The 21,667-nt window shown below is 41.4% G+C and overlaps 1 protein-coding gene across 1 annotated transcript in view; it reads left to right on the forward strand.

Moving 5' to 3' along the window:
- slc9a5 (solute carrier family 9 member A5) overlaps positions 1-21,667 on the forward strand; it is a 164,858-nt gene that overhangs the window by 54,669 nt on the left and 88,522 nt on the right. The window contains exons 7-8 of the mRNA XM_078544154.1: positions 7,074-7,163; positions 8,564-8,634. Of these exons, the coding sequence (XP_078400280.1) occupies positions 7,074-7,163; positions 8,564-8,634 (161 nt within the window). The remainder of the gene's footprint in view (positions 1-7,073; positions 7,164-8,563; positions 8,635-21,667) is intronic.

Genomic DNA, 21,667 nt, shown 5'->3' on the forward strand with positions numbered 1-21,667 from the left:
TATCCCCAGATCCCTCTGCTCTTCTACCCTTATTTTCCAAGGAGTAGTCGCCTTATTCTTCCTGCTGGAATGGTCCACCTCCTATTTGTCTGTATTGAAGTTCATTTGTCAGTTACACACCCGTTCTACAAGTTTATTAATGCCTTCCTGCATTTTGTCGCAGTCGCTCTCTATATTAACCACAACCTCCATTTTGGTGTTGTCTGCAAATTTTGAAATTGCACTTCTGATTCCTGAGTTCCAATCTCTTATGTAAAGTAATCCCAGTACCAATCCTTGTGGAACATCACTTTCACTTCTTACCTTTTGCCAGTTTGCGTAATTACCTATAACCCTTACTGTCTGTTTTCTAATTTGTAGCCAGCGTGCTATTCATTCCGTTTCTTTACCCCTGCTGCAACATATTCTGACCTTAGTCACAAGTCTATCCTGTAGTAATTTACTGAAGGCCTTTTGGAAATCTAAATATATGACATCTATTACATTATCCTTATTTACCCTTTCTATTACTTCTCCAAAGAATTCAATAAGGTTGGTCAAGGTAAGGTTTGAACTCCATGCTGACTATTCTTTAGTATATTTTCAGTTTCTAGATGTACAGTAGATACAGTTCTGTTCAAAGAGGATTACAGCTTTGGTTTCTCTTGCATGACTGCTTGGAGAAGCCTCTATATGTTAAAAGCTATCCTCATGGCCATACTTGGTGGTGGAATGGATGAGTCCCATTCAGAAAGAAGGACATTTAATTTTACAAGATATTTCTTTAAATACTGTACAATTCATTCTTTACACTCTAGTATTGAGGTTTCTAACACATTTTGTCATTTTAACTCGAGAGTGAATTTATAAAATGAATTTGCATAATTTACCTTCAGTTATGGTTCCTCAACATTCTTATTAAACCTGAAGTTAGCTGATTAAGTACAAGCTTTTTGCTGCTTAACCACTTTTCCGAGAGATATGAGGATTCTCAGTAGAGCAGCAACAGATTACACAATACTTCCATATCTAGAGGGTAAGAATGCAAGGTGGTAGAAGTCATGCTTCAGCTATACAAAATCCTGTTTAGACCACACCAGGAGTACAGTGAGGCATCCTCGGCACCGCATCTTAGGAAGAATATATTGGCTTTTGAGGGAATGCAGAGTAGATTTACCAAAATGATACCTGGGCTGGATTTTTCCATCCTGAATTGGGACAGACTGGAGGCAGGACAGCAAAAAAATGGCGCCAGTGGCCTGTGTGCTGGTCTGCTGCCTCCTGTACCCTTCTAGCACAAAATATGAGGCACCCTCCATTTTGGAGCACCTTGGATGTGCTCTTCCCTGCACCCACCACTCCCAGTGGCGCTGTGGAGGCTTCAGAGCTGCCAGCCCTCTCATTGGGCTGGCAGCATCAGGAGACTGCCTGCTCATGGATCTTAATTGGACGAAAGGCCTGGAGACAGCCAATTAGGAGGCCACCTCTGGTAAAACCACCGAGGTGATCCTGCTGCCTGCCAGTGCAGGCGCATGACTCCATTTGTCTCAACATCCAGGTCCCAAAGTCCAAGGTAATATTCAGTCTGTTAACCTTGTTTCTCTCTCCACAGATGCTGCTGGACCTGCAAAGTGGTTCCAGCATTTTCTGTTTTTATTTCAGATTTCCAGCATTGGCCTTAGCTTGCTTCTGCTTTTATGTTATTTAGTTACAAGGATAAATGATTCACATCCTAAGAGATTAAGGCACAGAATTTCAGGAACTTGGGCAGAATCATGAGACCTTTAAAAATGTCAGGCAGGACCCGATTCCAGGATTCCCACCCCCCATTCCTGTTCCTTGTCATTTTTGCCAGCGTGGGACAAGGGTGCGGGTAGCCAGCCCGCACGCAGCACTCCCACTTTTGCTGGACTGGGAATTTCAAACCCCCTGCGATTGTGATGGAGTTGGGCCCATTCCATAAGTAAGCATGGTTCACGGCATCTCAGAGGAGCCATGAACCGTGGGGAACTCTAGTTCTGAGTCAGTAACTAAAAAGAACAGCCATTCAACATTCCCATTGAAATACATTGCTGTTGTTATCTTCTCATAAAACTGTCAATCAAGCACAGCCATTCATAGTTTAAATTTAAGAAAACTTCTACCCACTTCAGACCTCTTAACCTTGTGTAAATAAATACACAGGCATCAAAACAGCTATATCAAAGAAAGAATGACTTCGAATAAGGTAATTGAGATGCCAGTCAATCAAAACTATCGCTCCACTCTGTAAACTGTGTCAACATCATGTGCTGAGCTAAGTGGGTTAGTCATTCTTAGAGTTCAGCCAGCCATTCATAATGAGCCCACCTGGAAAAAGAGATATCATGGCCATCTGTTCACCATATGGTTAATAGTTGATAGTTGGCACATGACGTAATTATGAATGCTTGGCTGAGCTCTTTTCTAGAGGCTGTAAACTGAGCACTTTTTCCAAGTATCTTTTCAAAGCTTCTTCTTATGTTGTCAGTTTCAGGATCATTTCAAAGGCTTTCCAGATTTGGCAATGGCTCATTGGTTCTGTACACAGTTGATACTGGGAGAGTGGGTATGGAGGGGGCATGGGGGGAATGGGTGGGAAGGCATGGGGGTGGGTGAGGGGATGAGAGGTTGAAGGCTTGAGGGCTTGACAATTATGACTACAACTGGGCTGATATCTCAGTAAATGGAGGTGGGCATTTAAGCCTGCTGGCCTCACCATCCGCCTGCCTCCGTTGCCTCCTCAGGCTTGCCTCCATAGCAAGTGGGCCAGAATCCATCCCGCCTCAGCCCCTGAATGAAAATATGGTGGATGGGGTCCTCCTTAAGAGAGGCAGATTTGTGGAGTCAGGCGCTTTGCTAACTCCCGTTACATTTTCTTCACAAAAATCTAACCCTATATTTTAAGTGTACATTTACTCTTTTCAAGTTATTTTTTAGACATAAATAACATAACCTTGTGAGAGTTTAAGAAAAACCAAGATGTTAGCTGAGATGGCACAGATCACAAAGAGCCACTCCACAGTCACCTGCACATGGCAGTGTGAGAAGTTCACAAAGGCAAAACCCATGTTAAATGTGGACATCATTTATAATGGGAAAATGCTGACAGAAATGTGATAACCAGAAGTCAGTTGGAAGTATGGTGGACTATACACACATAAAATAACCAATCCTCTGTGGTACCCGAGGAGGTAAGGCCTAGTGAAGCGTTCAAATTAAACAGGTTTAGAGGGCAAAAAGGATAATTGAACCAGACTAGGAAGGAAGGGGGAGGAGAGAAGTGTTGTGGGGAGGGGCGGGGTGGGAGAAGGGTAGGGGAGAAAGGGAGGGGAATGGTGGGGAAGTAAAGGGGAGGAGAAGGATGGGGGAGTAAAAGGAGGGGGAAGGTTGGGGAAGAAAGGGAGGGGAAAGGGTGAGGTAGGAAGGGAAGAAGGGCAGGGGAAAGAAGGGGGTAAATACTGGGGAGAGAAGTGGGGAGAGAAGGAAGAGAAAAGGGGGGGTGAAAGGAGGAGAGGGGTGGGGAGAGAATGGGAGGGAAGAGAGAGAAAATGTGTAAGGTGAGGGAGAGAAGAGGTGAGGGGTGGGGTAGAGATGGGAGGGAAGGGAGAGAAAAGGAGGGAGAGAAGGGGCAGGGAAGCGGTTGGGGGATGGATGAGGGAGAGATGGGGGAAGAGATGGGGAATGAAGGGGAGGGGGAGGGATGGGGAGAGAAGGAGAGGGGAGGGGGAGGGAGAGAAGGGGCGGGGGAGAGAAGGGGTGGGGGAGGGAAGAGGAGGGGGAGAGAAGGGGCGGGGAGGGAGAGAAAGTGGGTGGGGGAGAGAATGTATGCATGGCTGAATAGTGGCTTGCCATAGGGCAGGTTCTATGATTGGTAAGGGGATCAAAGGTTACGGAGAGAAGGTGGGAGAATGGGGTTGAGAAACTTATCAGCCATGATTCAATGGCGGAGCAGACTCGATGGGCCGAATGGCCTAATTTCTGCTCCTATGTCTTATGGTCTTATGGCAGGATTGAAAAGTGCCTCTGTTGCGGGAGTGAAATGCAACTCAATGGGAGTCAGCAAGGCTGACAACTGTCTGTGAGCATGAGTTTGGAGAACAGGGGCTGAAAGACACCTCACTGGGAGTGGGAGAGATTGAGATTAAAATACCTTAGTGGAGATGATGGTGGCTGCAAGCTTCCTCAGTGGAGGTGGGGACAGGGAGGGTCAGGAGAGATGGAAATTTTCTCAGGATGAGGAGTAGGAATGAGGACTAGGAGACCCAGGCCTAGATAATACTAGAGACTACTGCAGAATGGACATCAAGGGAAGCTATCAGGACCTGTGTACCTGTTGATTAAGATGCTGGACTAGTCGATTGGGTGCTTTTCTTCATCAATTGGCTGGGGGAGGGATATTCCCTCCACTGGCCATGCTTCAGTGGTTTCAGTGACTGTGCTGGTTGAACAACACTTCAGAGCATTTAGCCTATTTGCATTTCAAGGAAGAGAGCCGCATCAAGCCTTGAAGATTAAGAGTACACGAGTTTAATCTCAATGCAGTGATGTAAAAATATTGAATATATTAAAAATGTACTTAATTTCAACCTTCAGCTTGCCTATGCATATTTTCCAAATTGTGTTTTATTCCTGATGTTCATCATTGAACAAAATAATCTGTAGAGTTAGTTGCTCCAAATATTGTGGATCTGTGCAGCAGGCTAATAAATCTCCATAGAAACAAACAAAAATAGCCATCTTGTATACTGCAATTAGCTCAGCAAACTAAAGGCGTTAATTAGATGATGGGAAGGGCAGATAAGCAAGTATCTGTGGATTTATTATCCTGTTAACTGTATGCAGAGCTAACCTTTGTTGAAAGTGAAATTTGTACCAAGCAGCCAAAAGTATTACTAAAGTTCCATTTGCATTAGAATTTTTCTAACAGACACAGCATAAAGCAGTCAGGTGTCTCCTGTCTGTTGTAATGCCCATTTGAAGGTCCTGTCACGTTGCAGATACACAAATGAGTCACTGAATGATTCAGTGATTAGTCAAAACTAAAATAGTCGCTTGCTACGTGACTTAACTCACGATGACACTGAACACAAAAGAGATTATGGATCTTGTGAGTTTTCTCCTCCCTTATACTGACCCGTACTGGGTTACGGTTCCACAGCCACAGAAATCTTGTAGTAACTCGCCTAAGTGGCCACTGGAAGCATTTAAGCTCGAGACAGTGTCTGTTCAGCAATTGGAAGGTATCAAACCAAACCTGTACCAATATTAATTAGACACCCACAAATGCAGCTTTCTTGCAGGGGTCCAGGATAGATAAAAAAAATTGGATATCTTGATCAATATTTTTTGTGCCTTAACAAGCCCTCTGGCTCTGAGGCTAACTGTAATGCCCCCATCTGGTTGAGATCAGCCACCTCAACACAAACTAGAGATCAAAACAGAAGCCTCCTTGATTTCAATATGTCATTTACTCACTAAACCATCAATTTAACCCTGATGATTTTATTTTTGACTTAATAATGTCTATCCAGATGGTTGCCTATCACACCCGTCATTCGGAAAAGGTCTTCTGCACTTCAAAAATTTATGTTGTATTTAACAGCAGTAAAGCTGCACATTTTGCATGACTTTAACACAGTTTTAGTTTTGTAACAGCACAACACATATAATATGACTGTAGCCAAAGCACTTTCAGTTTAAGTTTCTGTGTTGGCTGTGAGACCAGCTCCGGTAAGTAATTTCATATCACTTGGGTGTTACACCAGCTGCAGTATAACTACAAGCGTGGAATTTACAGCACATAAACAGGCCATAAAGCTCAACAGGCCTATTCCAATATTTATGCTCCACATTAGCCTCCTCCCACCTTTGTCTCTGAGCCTGCCAGCATATCCTTCTAATCCTTTTTTCCCTCATGTTTATCTAGCTTCCACTTAAATGCATCTATGCTATTCACCCAACGATACCATGTGGCAACTCAACTGTTGCATCTGGCAGCGTGTTCCACATTCTCAGTGCTCTCTGAGTAAAGAAGTTTCTTTGAATTCCCTGAACATTGCAATTCTAAATTTTAAATGATGATTTTAATTGTTTAGAGGTTTCTATTGTAAACTTATAATCTTAATTGAGAGCAGACAAAATTGCCATCTCCTCAGTGACATAAAAAAATCCACCATCAGCACGGTGCTGGTTAACAGGTAAATACAATAACTGTTTTCTCAATAATCTGACAGTGGTGAGAAGCTTGCAGTGTTCTTCTGGATTGTTCAATCACGCTAACCTAAAACAGGGACAAGCATCAAATGAGTATTTGCAGTGCAATTAAAGCATTTGTGATCATTAATGATTTGGATCTGAATCTGTCAGGAGCACAGCAGTGAGGTCTTTCCGTACTTAATATGCATTCACTCGGTCAGTGCGGAACTCGCTTCTTACAGTAACAGGCCACTTCAACATATGGATCCAAAAAAAGGATAGTCCTTCAATTTTAGTAATATGAGACGTGCACTTTCTCTGGAAGAAGTGACTAACTGCTGTAACATATCACTGAGTTAATCAGTTACACATTGTCACATCCAGATTCATGCCTGATGAGTTTCCTCAGTTTCTGATTAAACTAGTCAGGGTATCTCACTTAGATAGAATAGAATAGAACAGAATCAGGGGACATAGGGATAACTCAGGAAGGTGTAGCTGAAGTAGAAGATCAGCCATGATCTTATTGAATGGCTTGAAGGGGCCGAATAGCTTACTCCTTTCTTATGTTCTAATGCTTTTTTTGTTCAGAAGTACTTACAGGATATCTGTGATACATGCACCATGTGAATGACCCATTGTGTACAGTAACTTACCATTAAAAACTAGGGGGGTGAATTTGATCTTAGGTGACTATATTAAACAGGCGATAGTGAATCAGTAGTCAACAGAAAAGGTCAGGTGCGTGTGAAATGGGTTGTGGATTCACTAGCACTTCTACAGAAGACTGATTTCACCCCCTTTAATTATTTTTTATCAACATTGTGTATACCCAAGCATTTCCATTCAAACCCTTAGCTATATATTTTCTTTTCCAGGGACTGACCATTAAACCTCTTGTTAAATGGCTGAAAGTAAAAAGGACTGATCATCATAAGCCAACACTTAATGAAGAGTTGCATGAACGTGTAGGTATACAGAACCTGGTCTGTTTTCTTCCAGGAACCCTACCATTTTCTTGGTGTGAATTCAATTTGTCACCTGTTAATTTAAAATTAATATTTTTTCCTCTGTTGTGACAAGTGCATGCTCTCACAGTCATTGATTCCCAACCCACAACCAGTGCATGTATGTTGGCAATTGGGAGCAGGAATTTTGTTCTGGGGTTGGGAACCTGGTGCCAGGATCAAATTCAGGTCCCAAACACATACCGTGTCGGAAATATTCACCCGACATGATTTCCAAAGAATTGGCCAATTAATGACCAGAGGGCACACTCCCCAATTAAGGATGGTGAGTGGGCTCCTGATTTTGTTCTTTGCAAAAATATACTTTATTCATAAAATATCTAGAAGAACACAACAAAACATTTCAAAATGGTCATTACAGAAAGTGCAATGATATTCAAATTTTCTACATAGATCATATTGCACACCAAGATGCTCCAATACAATTGTGATACGTGTAGTGTATGCCGCATACATTCAATGTTAGCCATACAACCGGAGGGGTTCGGTACAATTTCCAGCCCCTCGGTGCACTGTGGCTGAAATCCCTTAGACAGTGACCTTTCCCCATTGCGGATCTGTCCCTCAGCACATAAGCCCGTGAAGGGTGGTTTTCTGTCCTCCAACCTGCCCTCCAAGGTGAATAAAGAGTGCAGCAAGGAGCTTGCAGTAGGTTTGAGGCAGTTTGACAAGCATGAGGACCATATCACCAAAAACCTGGCAACTGGAGGCGAATTCAAACCCTGGAGTCTCGTCTTCCACAATAAGCCAAAACTTCAGTCATGTTTTTAATAGGGATTGGGTCACTTCCTTTCCCTCTGTCGTGTCCCCAGTCGGGTATAACTGAAAGGAGAAGACTTTGCAGTAGAGATTGGAATATTGTAATTTTGTATTTATCAACACTGTGATTGCAGTTCAACTTTACCAGCTGGGGTGAATCCTGAACACCCATGCAATGGGGAATTCCAGATAAATGGAGGCCAAACACTTAATTACCTGCACGTAATGGCCATTAGTTGAAATCCAAAAACTAAGTTTTTCCATTTTGCAGTTAAACTGTTAACCAGAGCCTTCTCTGTCACTATGGGAACACACTGTTAAACTAAAGTTGCCTTAGCATCTCATTTTTCTTTAATGTTACTTTATCTACATTTTGTTTATAGTGAGTTTACAACAGGATTATTGGCATTTAAGACTGTTGCTCCTGAGTGTAGCAACTGTATCCTGCTTCTATGGTGATCCTCTGTGTTCTTTGGTCAGTCAGCTCATGCGCGATTCATTTTGATTTGTGGCCATTTATTCATCAGCAGCAAGTTCATTCTTAGGAATCTGACACCACTTTTTGCTTCTTATTTTCAAAGGCTTTTGACCACATTCTGGCAGCTGTGGAAGACATTGTAGGTCACCATGGTTACCATTATTGGAGAGACAAGTGAGTAACAAACTAAGCACCTAATTTACATGAATTTCTATTCAGCTAACCCAATTAAGGAAAGATGGCTGCATGAATGCTTTGGAATTATTTTTCCTATAAATCATAATTTACAATAAATTATTGTTTTGTGGAGATCTCTTGTAGACTGAGTGCAACAGAACTGCACTGCTTTCAATTCAGTATTTTCATTGCACCATCATTATTTCTCTGAGATGGATTTCTCATATAATTATCTTTTTGCTAATGTCATCTATGCTGTGTGTGTAAAGATGTCTAAGTCTTAACTTTCAAATTTATGAATCAAAAATATGTCTTACTCTGGATTGCAATGTTTCCACAACTGAATATCTCATTTACTGTTTGTGTAACTAATTGTTTTAAGAAATAAGTACTTTAAAAAAATTAAAATTTTTAGTTATAGCATAGACAAGTGACCTTCCTATTAAAGAATCAATTCCTATTAATGTGCCATTTTTTTTCTTTTAGGGTCAAAGCATTTCTCCTAAGGAGAGTAGACAAAAGACTTGCTTTAATTAAGTTTTCACAATCTCCCAAAGCCCTTCATAGCAAATGAATTGCTTTTGAATTGTCGTCACTGTCACTGTTGTAATGTAGTCAAACATTGTCGTAACTTAGGGAAAAATTGTTTTGAGAAAATCTCTGTCCGTTGCAGGGGGTGATGAAAAGGAACCTGCTGAGCACAATTTGTAAAACGCAGTTATTCCAGGACACACACATTCCTGAAAGAAGCAAGAATGGTCCAGGAATACAGATGGTAGTCTGTCTACCTCTTAACAAGAAGGTTCCTGGATTGGGAGTCATAAGTGGCAGCATTTGAATCTGCTTCTCGCAGGAAGATAGCTCTTGCCAGCTGCTCACTGAGCAGTTGGACCAATCTCCTGGTGCAGCTGAGGTCTTTCATTTGGAGAAAGAGCATCATTTAATTCACCATGTTACAGTCAAATCTCCTCTTGAATAGCTGTGGAGTGTTGCCAATGGCAAAATCTGAGGTTGAAGCTAATTTGAAGACTATCCAATGCTTTCAATAGGATAAAGGCATGTGGTAGTTAAGAAGCTGTCAAGGGCAGAAAATGAGGCCAAAACATTTTCTCATTTTGGATAAGACTTGCCCTCTAAGGTGGTCGTAAAAAAACCATGACACTGTTCAAAGAAGAGTAAGGGAGTTTTCCCCAGTGGCTTGGCCAACATTCATCCCTGAACCAACATCACTAAAACAGATCATCTGGTCATTGCTACTTGTGGGAGTTTGCTGTGCACAAAGTGGCTGCTGTGTTTCCTACATGAAAAGAGTGACTACGCTTCAAAAATACATAATTGATTGTAAAATATTTTGGGATGTCCTGAGGTTATGAAAGGTGCTATTTATATGCAAGTTTTTCATTCTACAATGTGCACGTGTCTCCAGATAGACTGAAAATTTCTACAGGCAGAGAGCTGGTCAGGGGCCCAAATACTGTAGAGTAAAGGGTTAACATCAGAAGCACATGTGCTGATGTAATGAGGTTGTAGCACCACATGTTGGAGTAACAGAGATCTGGAGGAAGGAGAAGTTCCAACCTTGTGCAGAGGTCTTAATAAGTATATAGTAACTGTAAGTAGAGAGTTATGGTTTTCACAAACCTCATTGTCTTAAGCAGCTTACTCGGAGAAAGTAGACAAGCCCCAAAGAACCCCATCATAAAACATGGTGGCAGCGGACAGCAAGTAAAAGACCCAGAAAATACTCGAAGAAGCAGTTACAGACTTGGCATGTCAAGAGATCCTTAAAAGAAGGATGAAAGGAGCAGATTCAAAGCTCACCAAGAGTCGGAGCATTGCAGGTGTAGCAGATGCAAGCTGAGACACAGACCTGGAGTCCGGACAGCAGCGAGCACAGACCAGAAATGACAAGCAACGCCAGTGAAGTAGCACCTATTCCAGGGCTTGGTAAATTAATGGAATCCATACTACCTCTCATGGAACCATTCTGGAGTGTTGAAGGCTCACAACAGGGCTCAGCACTGGGACAACCGGAAAAAGAGGTTTTCCAGATATCGAACTGCTTCTGGTCTGCACAAAAAAGAACAAAAGGATCAGGTTAGTACATTACTTTATACAGTGGGAGTTATTGCTGACAACATAATAGCGAGGCAGGGAGTCAATGAGACTTCGACTTTTTGTGAAGGAGTCCTGCAAGCATTTGTTTCACAAAAATGTAATCATAGAAAGGGCAAAATTTAACAAGTGGAAACAAAGGCCAGGCAAGAGCATGGATTCGTTCATCAATGATCTATACAGGCTGGCAGAAACTAAATTGCGACTATGGAAGATTAAGGGAAGAATTGATTCATGATTGTATAGTTGTTGAGGTCTTAGATGAAGCTGTATCAGATCTCTTGCAGACAAGAGGCAGTACAAATCACGAGGCAAACTGAGCTTAGAGGGCAAAAAACAGCATTTGTTTGCAAGGAAGGTGAGGTCCCATGGAAACAAATGAGCGAGGCTGTTCAGTGTACAGGCCAAAAGAGGGAAAACGCACCAAAGCGGAAGCCCACGAAAGAGGAAAAGGCACGCTAACCACCATCTTGAAATGTTCTCTGTGTGGCGGGGAAAACCTGCACAAACGGGAAGAATGCTTGGCAAGGGGAGCAGAATGCCATAACTGTGGAAAAATAGGACATTTTAAAATTGCCCACTGCTCTAAAACACGGTCTGGATAGGAATCAAAAAAAATGAAAGCCAAGCCATGTAAAAGAAGTGGAAGAACCACAGAAAAAGGAAATAACTTTCCTAGGGGAAGTAATTGAAATAGGAAATGAATACTGGAGTATTAAACTCTAAGTGGATGGACACCCCACAGAGTTTAAAATTAGACACAGAGGCAGGTGTTTCTGTCTTATCTGACAGAGTAAAATGGCTTACGTACATTACACGGCAACCTTCATCTATCAAGTTACAGGGTCCAGTGGGACTACATGGAAAAATTGAAGTACAAGGATAGAGAAGCAATTGAACACTGTATGTCATCCAGGATCAAGAATCTTGTTTACCAAGCAGGAAGGCACACTTAAAATTGAAGCTAATCTATAAAGTTGATGGAGTTGCTTAAGCATTGCAGGCGTGCACTTCGGAATGAATTAACAAGATTATTTACAAGCTTGGGAATACTGAAGATGGAGTACCTTATCGCCCTAAGAGCTGATGCTAAACCAAATTTGCCTCTTCACACCAAGGAAAGGCCCTCACCCACTCTTGGACAAAGTCAAGTGTGAAATTGAAAAGATGCAACAACAAGGAGTTACACCACTGATCCCATGCCAACGTGACGGTGTTCAGGAATAGCCACAGTCCCAAAGCCAAATGGCTGTATAAGAATCTGCATGGATTTAACTCAACTAAACTAAACAGTGGAATGTGAGACCTACCCGACACCTCAGTGGATGAAAGTCTTGCCAAACTAGCATACTAAAAGACAATTCACCAAGTTAGATGAAGAACAGTGGATTTTGGCAGTTTCCTCTGGGCAAAGAATCCAAATTGCTGACCACTTTTATAAAACCATTTGGTCGTTATTGCTTTAATAGATTACCATTTGGAATTGTGTTTGCTCCTGAAATTTTCCGAAGAACAATGTCTCAAACCCTAGAAAGTATGGAAGGAGTAATATGCCATATGGATGACATACTTGTACATGGCTCCACAAGAGAAGAGGATGATCGTAGACTCAGAGCAGCCCTGAAAGTTTTATAGGATGCAGGCCTAACATTGAATAAAAATGTGGGTCTGCTAAACCTATCATTAAATTTCTAGGTCACATTGTATAAGCCTCTGGAATAACAGTCGAGGCACAAAAAACAAAGATGTCAGAGAGTTTCCACAACCTAGGAATATTACTGACCTTCAGAACTTCCTCAGGATGGTCAACCAAATAGGCAAGTTCTCACCAAATTTGGCAGGTCAATGAGCTTTTGAGACAATTGTTGAGACACGGTCAACAATGGTGCTGAAACGTGGACTAGCAAAATGCTTTTGAGAAAATGAAACATCTTTTAATTACCCCTGTCATTTTGGCATATTACGACCCAGAACCATTGACCATAATAGCAGCAGATGCATCGTCTACAGGTCTAGGTGAAATATTATTCCAAGTACAGAGAGACAGTAAACATAGACCAGTTTATCACTCACAGACACAGAGAAAAGATATGTTACAATTGAGAAGGAAATATTGGCAGCAACATGGGCATGCGAGAAATTCTCGGACTATGTGATGGAATTATGTTTCAAAATTGAATTAGACCAAAAGCCACTAGTCATTCTCGAAGACGCCGCCGGTGGTTCAGATTGAGGTTAATGAGATATGACTCCATGGCAGTGTATGTTCAAGGAAGTACCAGATGGCAGCAGATACACTATCGAGGATACCAGTTGAAGTAGCAAATTTAGAAGATTTGTGTTTCATCGAGGAGGTGGAAGCGTAAATATCTCTCATTACTTAACACCTGCTGCAAAGAAGTTGCAGGAGATAAAACAAGCACAGCAGCAAGATGACAAATGTGCCCAGATAAGAAAATACTGTCTGCAAGGACAGCCAGACTATACTCCTAACAATCCAGTACTACGGCAGCACTTCAGACAAAGAAAGCAGCTCAGAATCATTGATGATCCCCTAGTTTTTAATGATGGAATAGTCATTCCGAGAACACTTTTTCTTGATGTTCTTCAAAGACTTCACCAAGGTCACAAAGGGATAGCAATCAGCCTGGTGGCTAGGCTTTACTTTTTCTGAAGAAGAAATGATTTCAAGTTGCTTTACAGGTGCAGTGAACAGCCAAGAGCAAGAGAAACCACCATCACCTTCTACTTTTCCATCAAGGCCAAGGGAACTCCTGAGAATGGATATATTTGATTTTAAAGGCAAGAAATTCCTTATTGTTGTTGATTACTCTTCAAGGTGGATTGAAGTGAATGGATTGCACAGCATCACGGCGGAAGCAGTCATTCACTCACTGAAGAGAATTTATGCAACACCGGCATGTAGGAAGATGTATATAATAGGGATAAAGACTTGGGGGGAGATGTAGAGTAAAGGGTTAACATCAGAAGCACACATGATGCTGATGTAATGATGATGTAACACCACATGATGGCACAACAGAGATTTGGAGGAAGAAGAAGTTCCAACCTTGTGTAGAGGTCTTAGTATGTATATAGTAGCTGTAAATAAAGAGTTATGATTTTCACAATCCATAGAGGAAAATTTTCTCCCTGTCAGGGAGGCTGAGCAGGAGCAGGTGCACGTGCAACCGATCACCACCCACAATCGCTGCGCGCCGCCATTTTATGTGGCGGGCCAATTAAGGCTGAGCGCTCCCTGTGCGGGCGGGGGAGGAGGCTGAGTCGGGGCCTGCGCTCCTCCACACATGTGCGCGACAGAGTGCAGAAATCTGTTCAGAGATTAGTTTGATTATTATTATTTGAAATAAAGAAAAAAAAATATTCAGACATGTCCTCTCATGTGACAGTGTCACATGAGCTGGGACATGTCACTGATTTGTAATAAAAATTTTCATTTGCTTTATAAAGCCTTCATGAAACATCATCCTGCCCATGGATGAGGTTTCATGATAAATGTGAAGGCTGCCTGGGCTCTTCGCCTGCCCGCCAACCTTAAGGTTGGATGAGCAGCTATGTTAATTCTTTTAATTGGTATTTAAATGTCTTTAATAGGCCTTTGACAGTTCAGCGGGCGCGCAGCTGACTCCTCTGTGCGCCTGCCTAACTAAAGATCTGAATGACGCGCGGTGACGTCGGGACACACACCCGATGTCACCGCACGTCATTTTACATGTCGTCGAGTGGGGCCCGCCCCCGCTTGCTGACCAGATGATTCAGGCCATAGTCTTAAGCAGCTTACTTGGGGAAAGTTGAACAGCCTCAAAGAACGCCACCTAGACTCCAAACACATGATGAAACAATTTCCATATCTTCCCGTTCCAGAATACAGCGTTAATATGCAAATACTTAGAAGAAAAATGCCCCCACCCCGCCCCCCTCCCCCCACCAGTCCATTCCCCATCATTGAATACATTTAAGGCTCAGATAGACAGATTTTTGGTCTCTCAGGGAATTAAGGGATGTGGGGAGTAGGCAGGAAAATGAAGTTGAAGTTCAAGATTAGCCATGATCATATTGAAGGCGGAGCAGGCTCGATGGGCCATGTAGTCTATTTCTGCTCCTATTTCTTATGTTCTATGTGGGGCGAGTGATCTTCTCTGTCAGATTACCGCAAAATGATAGAGGGAGGGATGAAAATCTATCCTCTTTCTCAGCAGTTCACTTTGCATGTAAACATACCAGCTTTCTTAAGGTTGTTATTAAATATACATTAGAGAATATATTGCAGATAAATGTAGGCCTGCAATATTTATAACTGGGTCATAACCGTTTGGTTGATAAATTATTATTACTTTGTCCCTCCAGCTTTTAAGTCCTGCTATATTGCTTTGAACTTTATTACAGAATAATTATACAGTAAAGTATAACACAGGGCATAATAGCTTTAACCAAGAATAGATTACTTTAAAACAGGGAAGGCAACAAGTCTAAAAATGACTGTTGCTATTATGTTCATTCCTTCATCTACTATTTTAACACAGACATTTATCAATTTATTTTCAATAAGTTAACAGATCCACTAAAGTGCATTATAAGAATTCAATAAGCATTTTTAATTAATAATACCAACAGTAATCTACATAATTCTAAACACATGACTTTCACAAAATCTAATTGCCTTTCAGTATTTGTGTATTATAACTGTTTGAAGATTCATTCAGCCCTAATAAACCATAATATGGGGTTACACATCAAATTGCATTTGGGATTACATATCCCCTGCTCCTATTTAAATGTATTACGGATTTACATATTGCTCAGTTCTATTAGAAGATTGTATTTTTGTAGCACCTTTAACATAGTAAATGATCCTAAGGTGCTTCACAGGAGTTGAAGACATGGCTGCCAATGGTAGAGTGATTAAAACCGCAGATATTCAAGAGGTCAGATTGGAGGATTGCAGATATCTCAGTGGGTTGTGGGGCTGGAGGAGATTACAGAGATAGGGAAGGACAAGGCCATGGAAGGATATGAAAACAATCTTGAACGTTTTAATATCAGGCTTTTGTTTAACAAGGAGCCAACGTAGGTCAGCGAGCACGGGGTGATGGGAGAAAAGGACTTGGTGCAAGCTAAGACACAGGGCTTTGGATGTCCTTGAGTTTATGGAGGGAAGAAAGTTAGGAGCTGGCCAGGCACGAATTGGATAATCGAGTCTAGAGGTAAGAAAGACATGAATGATGGCTTCAACAGCCAATGAGCTGAGACGGGGGCCAAGTTGGGCGATATTACGTGAGATGGAAGTAGGAAGACTTAGTGATGGCATGAATATGTGATCAGAGGCTCATTTTGGGGCCAAGTATGACCCCAGTCTCAGACAGGTGCCAGGGAGAAGTTTTAGCTTAGTGGCTAGGAAACAGAGTTTATGGTGGGGACCAAAATAAAACTGATTTCGGTCATCCCAATATTTGATTGGAGGAAATTTCTGCTCATCCAGAACCAGATTTGGACAAACAATCTGACAATGCAGAGATAGTCGAAGAGTCAAGAGAGCTGATGGTAAGGTAGAAACAGCTGTCATCAGCGTACATGAAGAAACTGATGCTGTATTTTTGGATGATGTCAAGGGACAAAAGTAAGAAGGGACCAAGGATAGATCATTGGAGGTCATCAGAAGTAACATAGCAAGAGAGGAAAGAGGTATCATTGCAAGTGGTTCTATGGCAACAATTTGATAGGTAAGAATGGAGCTAGAGAGTGCAGCCCCACATAGTTAGATGTCAGTGGAGAGGTGTTGGAGGAGGATACTGTGATCAACTGTGTCTTAGGCTGGAGACAGTTTAAGAAGGACAATGAGGGATAGCTTACCTTTGTCACAGTCACCTAGGATGTCATTGGTGATGTTGATGAGAGCCATTTTTGTAGCGTGGCAGGTGTGAAAATCTGATTGGAGGGATTCCAAACGTGAAATTCTGGGAAAAATGGGCAAGGATTTGGGAGGTGACAACATATTCAAGGACTTTGGAGAGGAAAGGATAATTGGAGATAGGACAGTAGTTTGTAAGGATGGATGGATCAAGAGTTAGTTCTTTGAAGACAGGGATGATGACATCAGATTTGAAAGACAGAGCACAGCACCTGAGGAGAGAGAACTGTTAACAGTATCAGCTAACATTGGGTCCAGGAAGGGAAGTTGGGTGTTCAGAAGTTTAGTGTGAATAGGGTCAAGGGCACAGGAGGTGGGCCTTATGGACAAGTTGAGCTTGGGCAGGGCATGACGAGAGATAGGAGAGAATCTAAAGAAGGTTGTGAGTTCAGGGTTAGGACAAGGGGAAAATTGGAGGAAGTTTGGGTCAGTGGGCTAGGTAAAGGAGTCCTATTTAAATGTATAAAAGCAAAATGACAAAAGAAATAGGGGCAGGAGTTGGTCCACTTGGCCCTTCAAGTCTGCTCCGCCATTCTATGAGATCATGGCTGGTCTGATTGTGACCTTAAATCCACTTTCCTGTCTGCTCTCCATAACCCTTTTGATCAAAAATCTGTCTCACTCAGTTTTGAATATATTCAATGACCCAGTCTCCATTGCTGCCTGGGGAATAGAGAATTCCAAAAATCAACGGCCCTCTGAGAGAAGAAGTTCCTCCTCATCTCTGTCATAAATGGGAGACCCCAGACCCCTTTTTTTGTAACTTTCTCCACTTGTTCTAGATTCCCCCACAAAAAGAAACATTCTCTCAGAACCCTGTCAATCCTCCTCAGAATCTTATATGTCTCTTAAGATCATCTCTCATTCTTCTAAACTCCAATGAGTATAGGCCCAACCTGCTCAACCTTTCTTCATAAGACAACCCCCTCATCCCAGGAATTAACCTACTGAATCTTCCTTAAACTGTCTCAATGCAAGTATATCTTTCCATAAGTAAGGAAACCAAAACTGTAAGCAGTACTCTAGATGTGGACTTACCAATGCTCTGTACAATTGTAGCAAGAGTTCCCTATTTGTATATTCCATCCCCCATGCAATGAAGACTAACATTTCATCTGCCTTCCTAATTACTTGCTGTACCTGCACGCTAACTTTTTGTGATTCATGTACAAGGACACCCAGATCCCTCTGTTCCACAGCATTCTGCAATCCGTCTCGCTTTAAATAATATTCTGTTTTTCTAGTCCTCCCACCAAAGTGAATAACCTCACATTTTCCCATGTTATACACCATCAGCCAAATTTTTGCCTACTCACTTAACCTATCTATATCCCTTTGAAGACTCTTTATATCCTCCTCACAACTTGTTTTCCTTCCTATCTATGTATCATCAGCCAATTTGACTACAATATACTTACTTGGTCCCTTCAAGCAAGTTATTCATATAGATTGTAAATATTGTGACCCCAGCACTGATCCCTCTGGCACCCCACTAGGTACAGTTTTATCCTCACTCTCTTTCTCCTGTATTATAGTGATAATGGTGCATATTGTGCAGCCCTATCAAATCATATTAAGGGATTACATAATCCTCCATCTTATTTAAATGTATCAGAGGATTTCATTTGTTCAATCTTATCAAATTGTATTAGGGGATTACACATCCCTGCTCCTGTTTAATTATATTAGACCTCCTACCCCTATTTAAAGGTATTAGAGGATTATTATATTGCCCATTCCTATCAAATTGCTTTAGGTGATTACATGTTTCCTGTATCTATTGAAGTCTATTAAAGGGCAACATGAGTTGATTTAATAGGACTGGACAATATGTAAATGAATCGCCACAGGTTGTCCTTGTCCAAATCCAACAGACTGGCTTCAAAGGAAGTATGAGCAGAGACCTACCCAGCTGAATAGTAAAGTTTATCTGAAAAAGAGGAGTAAAAACAAAATAAATGCACAAAAGAGATTTAAATGGAATAAAGTAAACATTGACAGGACATATTGCTATTTAAATTGCACTGCTCATAGTTCATATTTCTGCAGCAGTGCTCAGAGGCTGAGCACGAGAGATTTGGAACAAAGTGGGAGTGTGAGGCTAAGAGTGAGTGTGAGTGTAAATTGCAGAGTGGAATGAGGAGTGAAAATTGGAGAGTCACCAAACAGCTTGGGCAAGCAGTAAGGGAACAGCAGGCAGTGCTGCTGGTGACAGAACTGATGTCTCTGTTTACCAACTCCTGTCAACTGGCTATGTGCTGGTTTGCAGTGGAAAACTGCAATGACAGAAAATGAGCTGGAAAATATATTTGGTTATATGATTGGTTAATAGTTTGGGTTTTTTTTTGCAACACAATTAGCAAACATCAAGCTTATTACACAATAAATGTCATGTTGAGAGATTTGTTCATAGCTCTCCAGCTGATCAATGAGTTGGTCCTGTTATAGATATATATGCTTCTGCCTGATCTATCCTTCTTGCTGGCTGATTGATTCATCCATATACTGTATCGCATATCATGCTTTATGGTTCCAATCTTGATTTTCTTCTACTTTTTAAAATGTTGTATAGTTTTGGAAATGCTCAAACTCATTAGTGAGCAGGGAGACTGCCTGCCCTTGACTCTCCAACAGGTACTATATGAGAGAGCAACTGCTGCACTAGTCTGTTAAATGACCAGCAAATCTAATAAATAATTGTACAGAAGTTTGTTGGGTGCTGTGAAGGAAAGCATGCGATGATTAGAAAATACTGTTCAGCCCTGTTGAGTGTTTCAGTGAATCTGCAGCAGTTCAAAGTCCGATATCTCTACTAACTTAGAGCGGTAGATGGTGCTGTAAAACCTTCCCAAGCACACCCCCTTCATCCTGAAGGACAATTCAGTTTCATTATAAAGGAAAATGATTTTAATCAGCTTTAATTCATCATTACAGGATATTTTAGTCTATGCATGATGTTAAATTTTATTTGCTAATTGAAAATTTAAGTGAAATGTAACAAATTGTGCTTTGTGTTGTATTTGTATTGCCAGCATGATTTCTGTCGTTGTACTCATGTAATTGAATTAAATATTTCCAGTCAATAAACCAGTGAGAATCTGTAGATTTAGGTATTTTTCACACTTTAATAAAGTGCAAAACTACAAAGGGAAATCTAAATTTCTGGATTCTCCCAGTGTAGTATGTAATTGCAGTAGTAAGAAACGTTAACAAGAAGGGTCTTGCCTACAATATTTTTTCAATCATGATTAGGTGTCAGTTCTGGTTGATAACTGTATGATTTGTAAATAAATGGTAATCGACTTGAGGTGGAAGCAGTTCAGCATGAAAGACCGTGCAACTGTATGTGATATCTAAACAGAATCAAACATTTTCACTTGTCATAGCGTCTTTTACTGATACTAAAATTGCAACATTTATTTTGTTACATACCAAAATTATCCCCCTTCCTCTCCCTTACAGACACATGCACTAGTAATTGATTTTGCTGCTGCACCACGTGTTATTATCACTGTAGAAATTCAAAGCTTCAATAAATCTAATTGGACAGTTCATTCAATTTCTTGTTATTTAGCATTTAATAGGATACATAGTCCCTCCTGGTAGTAATCCACATCTGGTATTGAAGGCTCGTTGTGCGTCTCACTTTCCCACACAATCTGATGCTGCCGCATGTTTTTAATGCGATCTTTATTAGCCGTCTGTGCTCCAGCAGAGGGGCTGCGATTCAAACAGGGTGGAATGGGGCTGGTGCTGTTTTGATAATTATGGTGAGTGCAGCTGCCGATTACATGGCTGCCAAGAACCACAGAAGTGGTGCCTCCCTTGCTGAATATCAGACAGGTACAACTGCTGAGATATCACTTAGAGTTTTAATAGGCCAAGTTCAGTTGAGAACAATATATGATCACTGGTGAAATATCAGAATTTTCTGGAGTTTGCCTCCAATGTATTCTGCAGCATGCTAATAAATGAATTAATTAAATCAAATTTTCAATCAGCTGGCAATAATCATTGTTAAGTTCCACATTCCAAAAACACTAGATTTCAAAAGTGGCCTCATGTTAGTTTTAAAGGGGCCTCCTGCCTGAATCTGAGATAAGTAAACATCAGTCTAATAGTTTGTGCTCTTGCATCGACTCTGAAAGCAGATTGATGTATATGAGGCTCTTCCCACGCACTGGAAACATGACATGGATGTGTAACCTGCCCAGACCCGAGCTCAGATTCCCTCCTGCCTCTTCTGTTTGTCTGTCCTCGTTGTGAATATGTTTCACTTAGTGCTCCTTCCACAAACTCATTAATCATGTACTGCTTGTGGTGTCTCTGCTACCTTCATCCACCTGTCAGCTTAAGCTGCTGCCTTTGCCCCAAGAAGAGCTGTTTGCTACACCTCCTTCAATAAGACTTCTGAGGTGTAGAATCATACAGCACAGAAGGAGGCCATTCAACCCATCATGCCTATGCTGACTCTTTGGAAGAGCTGTCCAATTGGTCTCATTCCCCTGCTCTTTGTTCATAGTCTTACTAACTTTTCTTTTTCAAAAATTTATCCAACTCTCTTCTGAATGATACTGCTGAATCGCTTTGCACCATCCTTTCAGGCAGTGCATTCCAGATCATCATAACTTATTGCTTAAAAAAAAAATCCTCTCATTTCCCCTTTTGCCAATATCCTTAATTCGGTGTCCTCTGGCTCCTGAACTTTCTGCAAGTGGAAACAGTCGCTCCCCATCTATTCTGTCAAACCCATCGTAATTTTGAAGACCTCTATTAAATCACCATTTTCCATAAAGATTGTTGCAGTGGCCATCAATCTGCGGCTACCCAAATGGTCATGGGAGCTACAGTGAATGTCACCAGACCTTTGAAACAAGGAGGACATCACGCCTAGCCTTGCCAGTCTTTCAGATGCAAATTTTTATGCTGAGCCTCTCAGTTGGATGAAAGAAATCTCGTGGCAGTATTTTGAGGAAAATCAAGGGA

The sequence above is a fragment of the Cetorhinus maximus genome, chromosome 6, assembly GCF_964194155.1.
Source record: "Cetorhinus maximus chromosome 6, sCetMax3.hap1.1, whole genome shotgun sequence".
NCBI classification, from domain to species: Eukaryota; Metazoa; Chordata; class Chondrichthyes; order Lamniformes; family Cetorhinidae; genus Cetorhinus; species Cetorhinus maximus.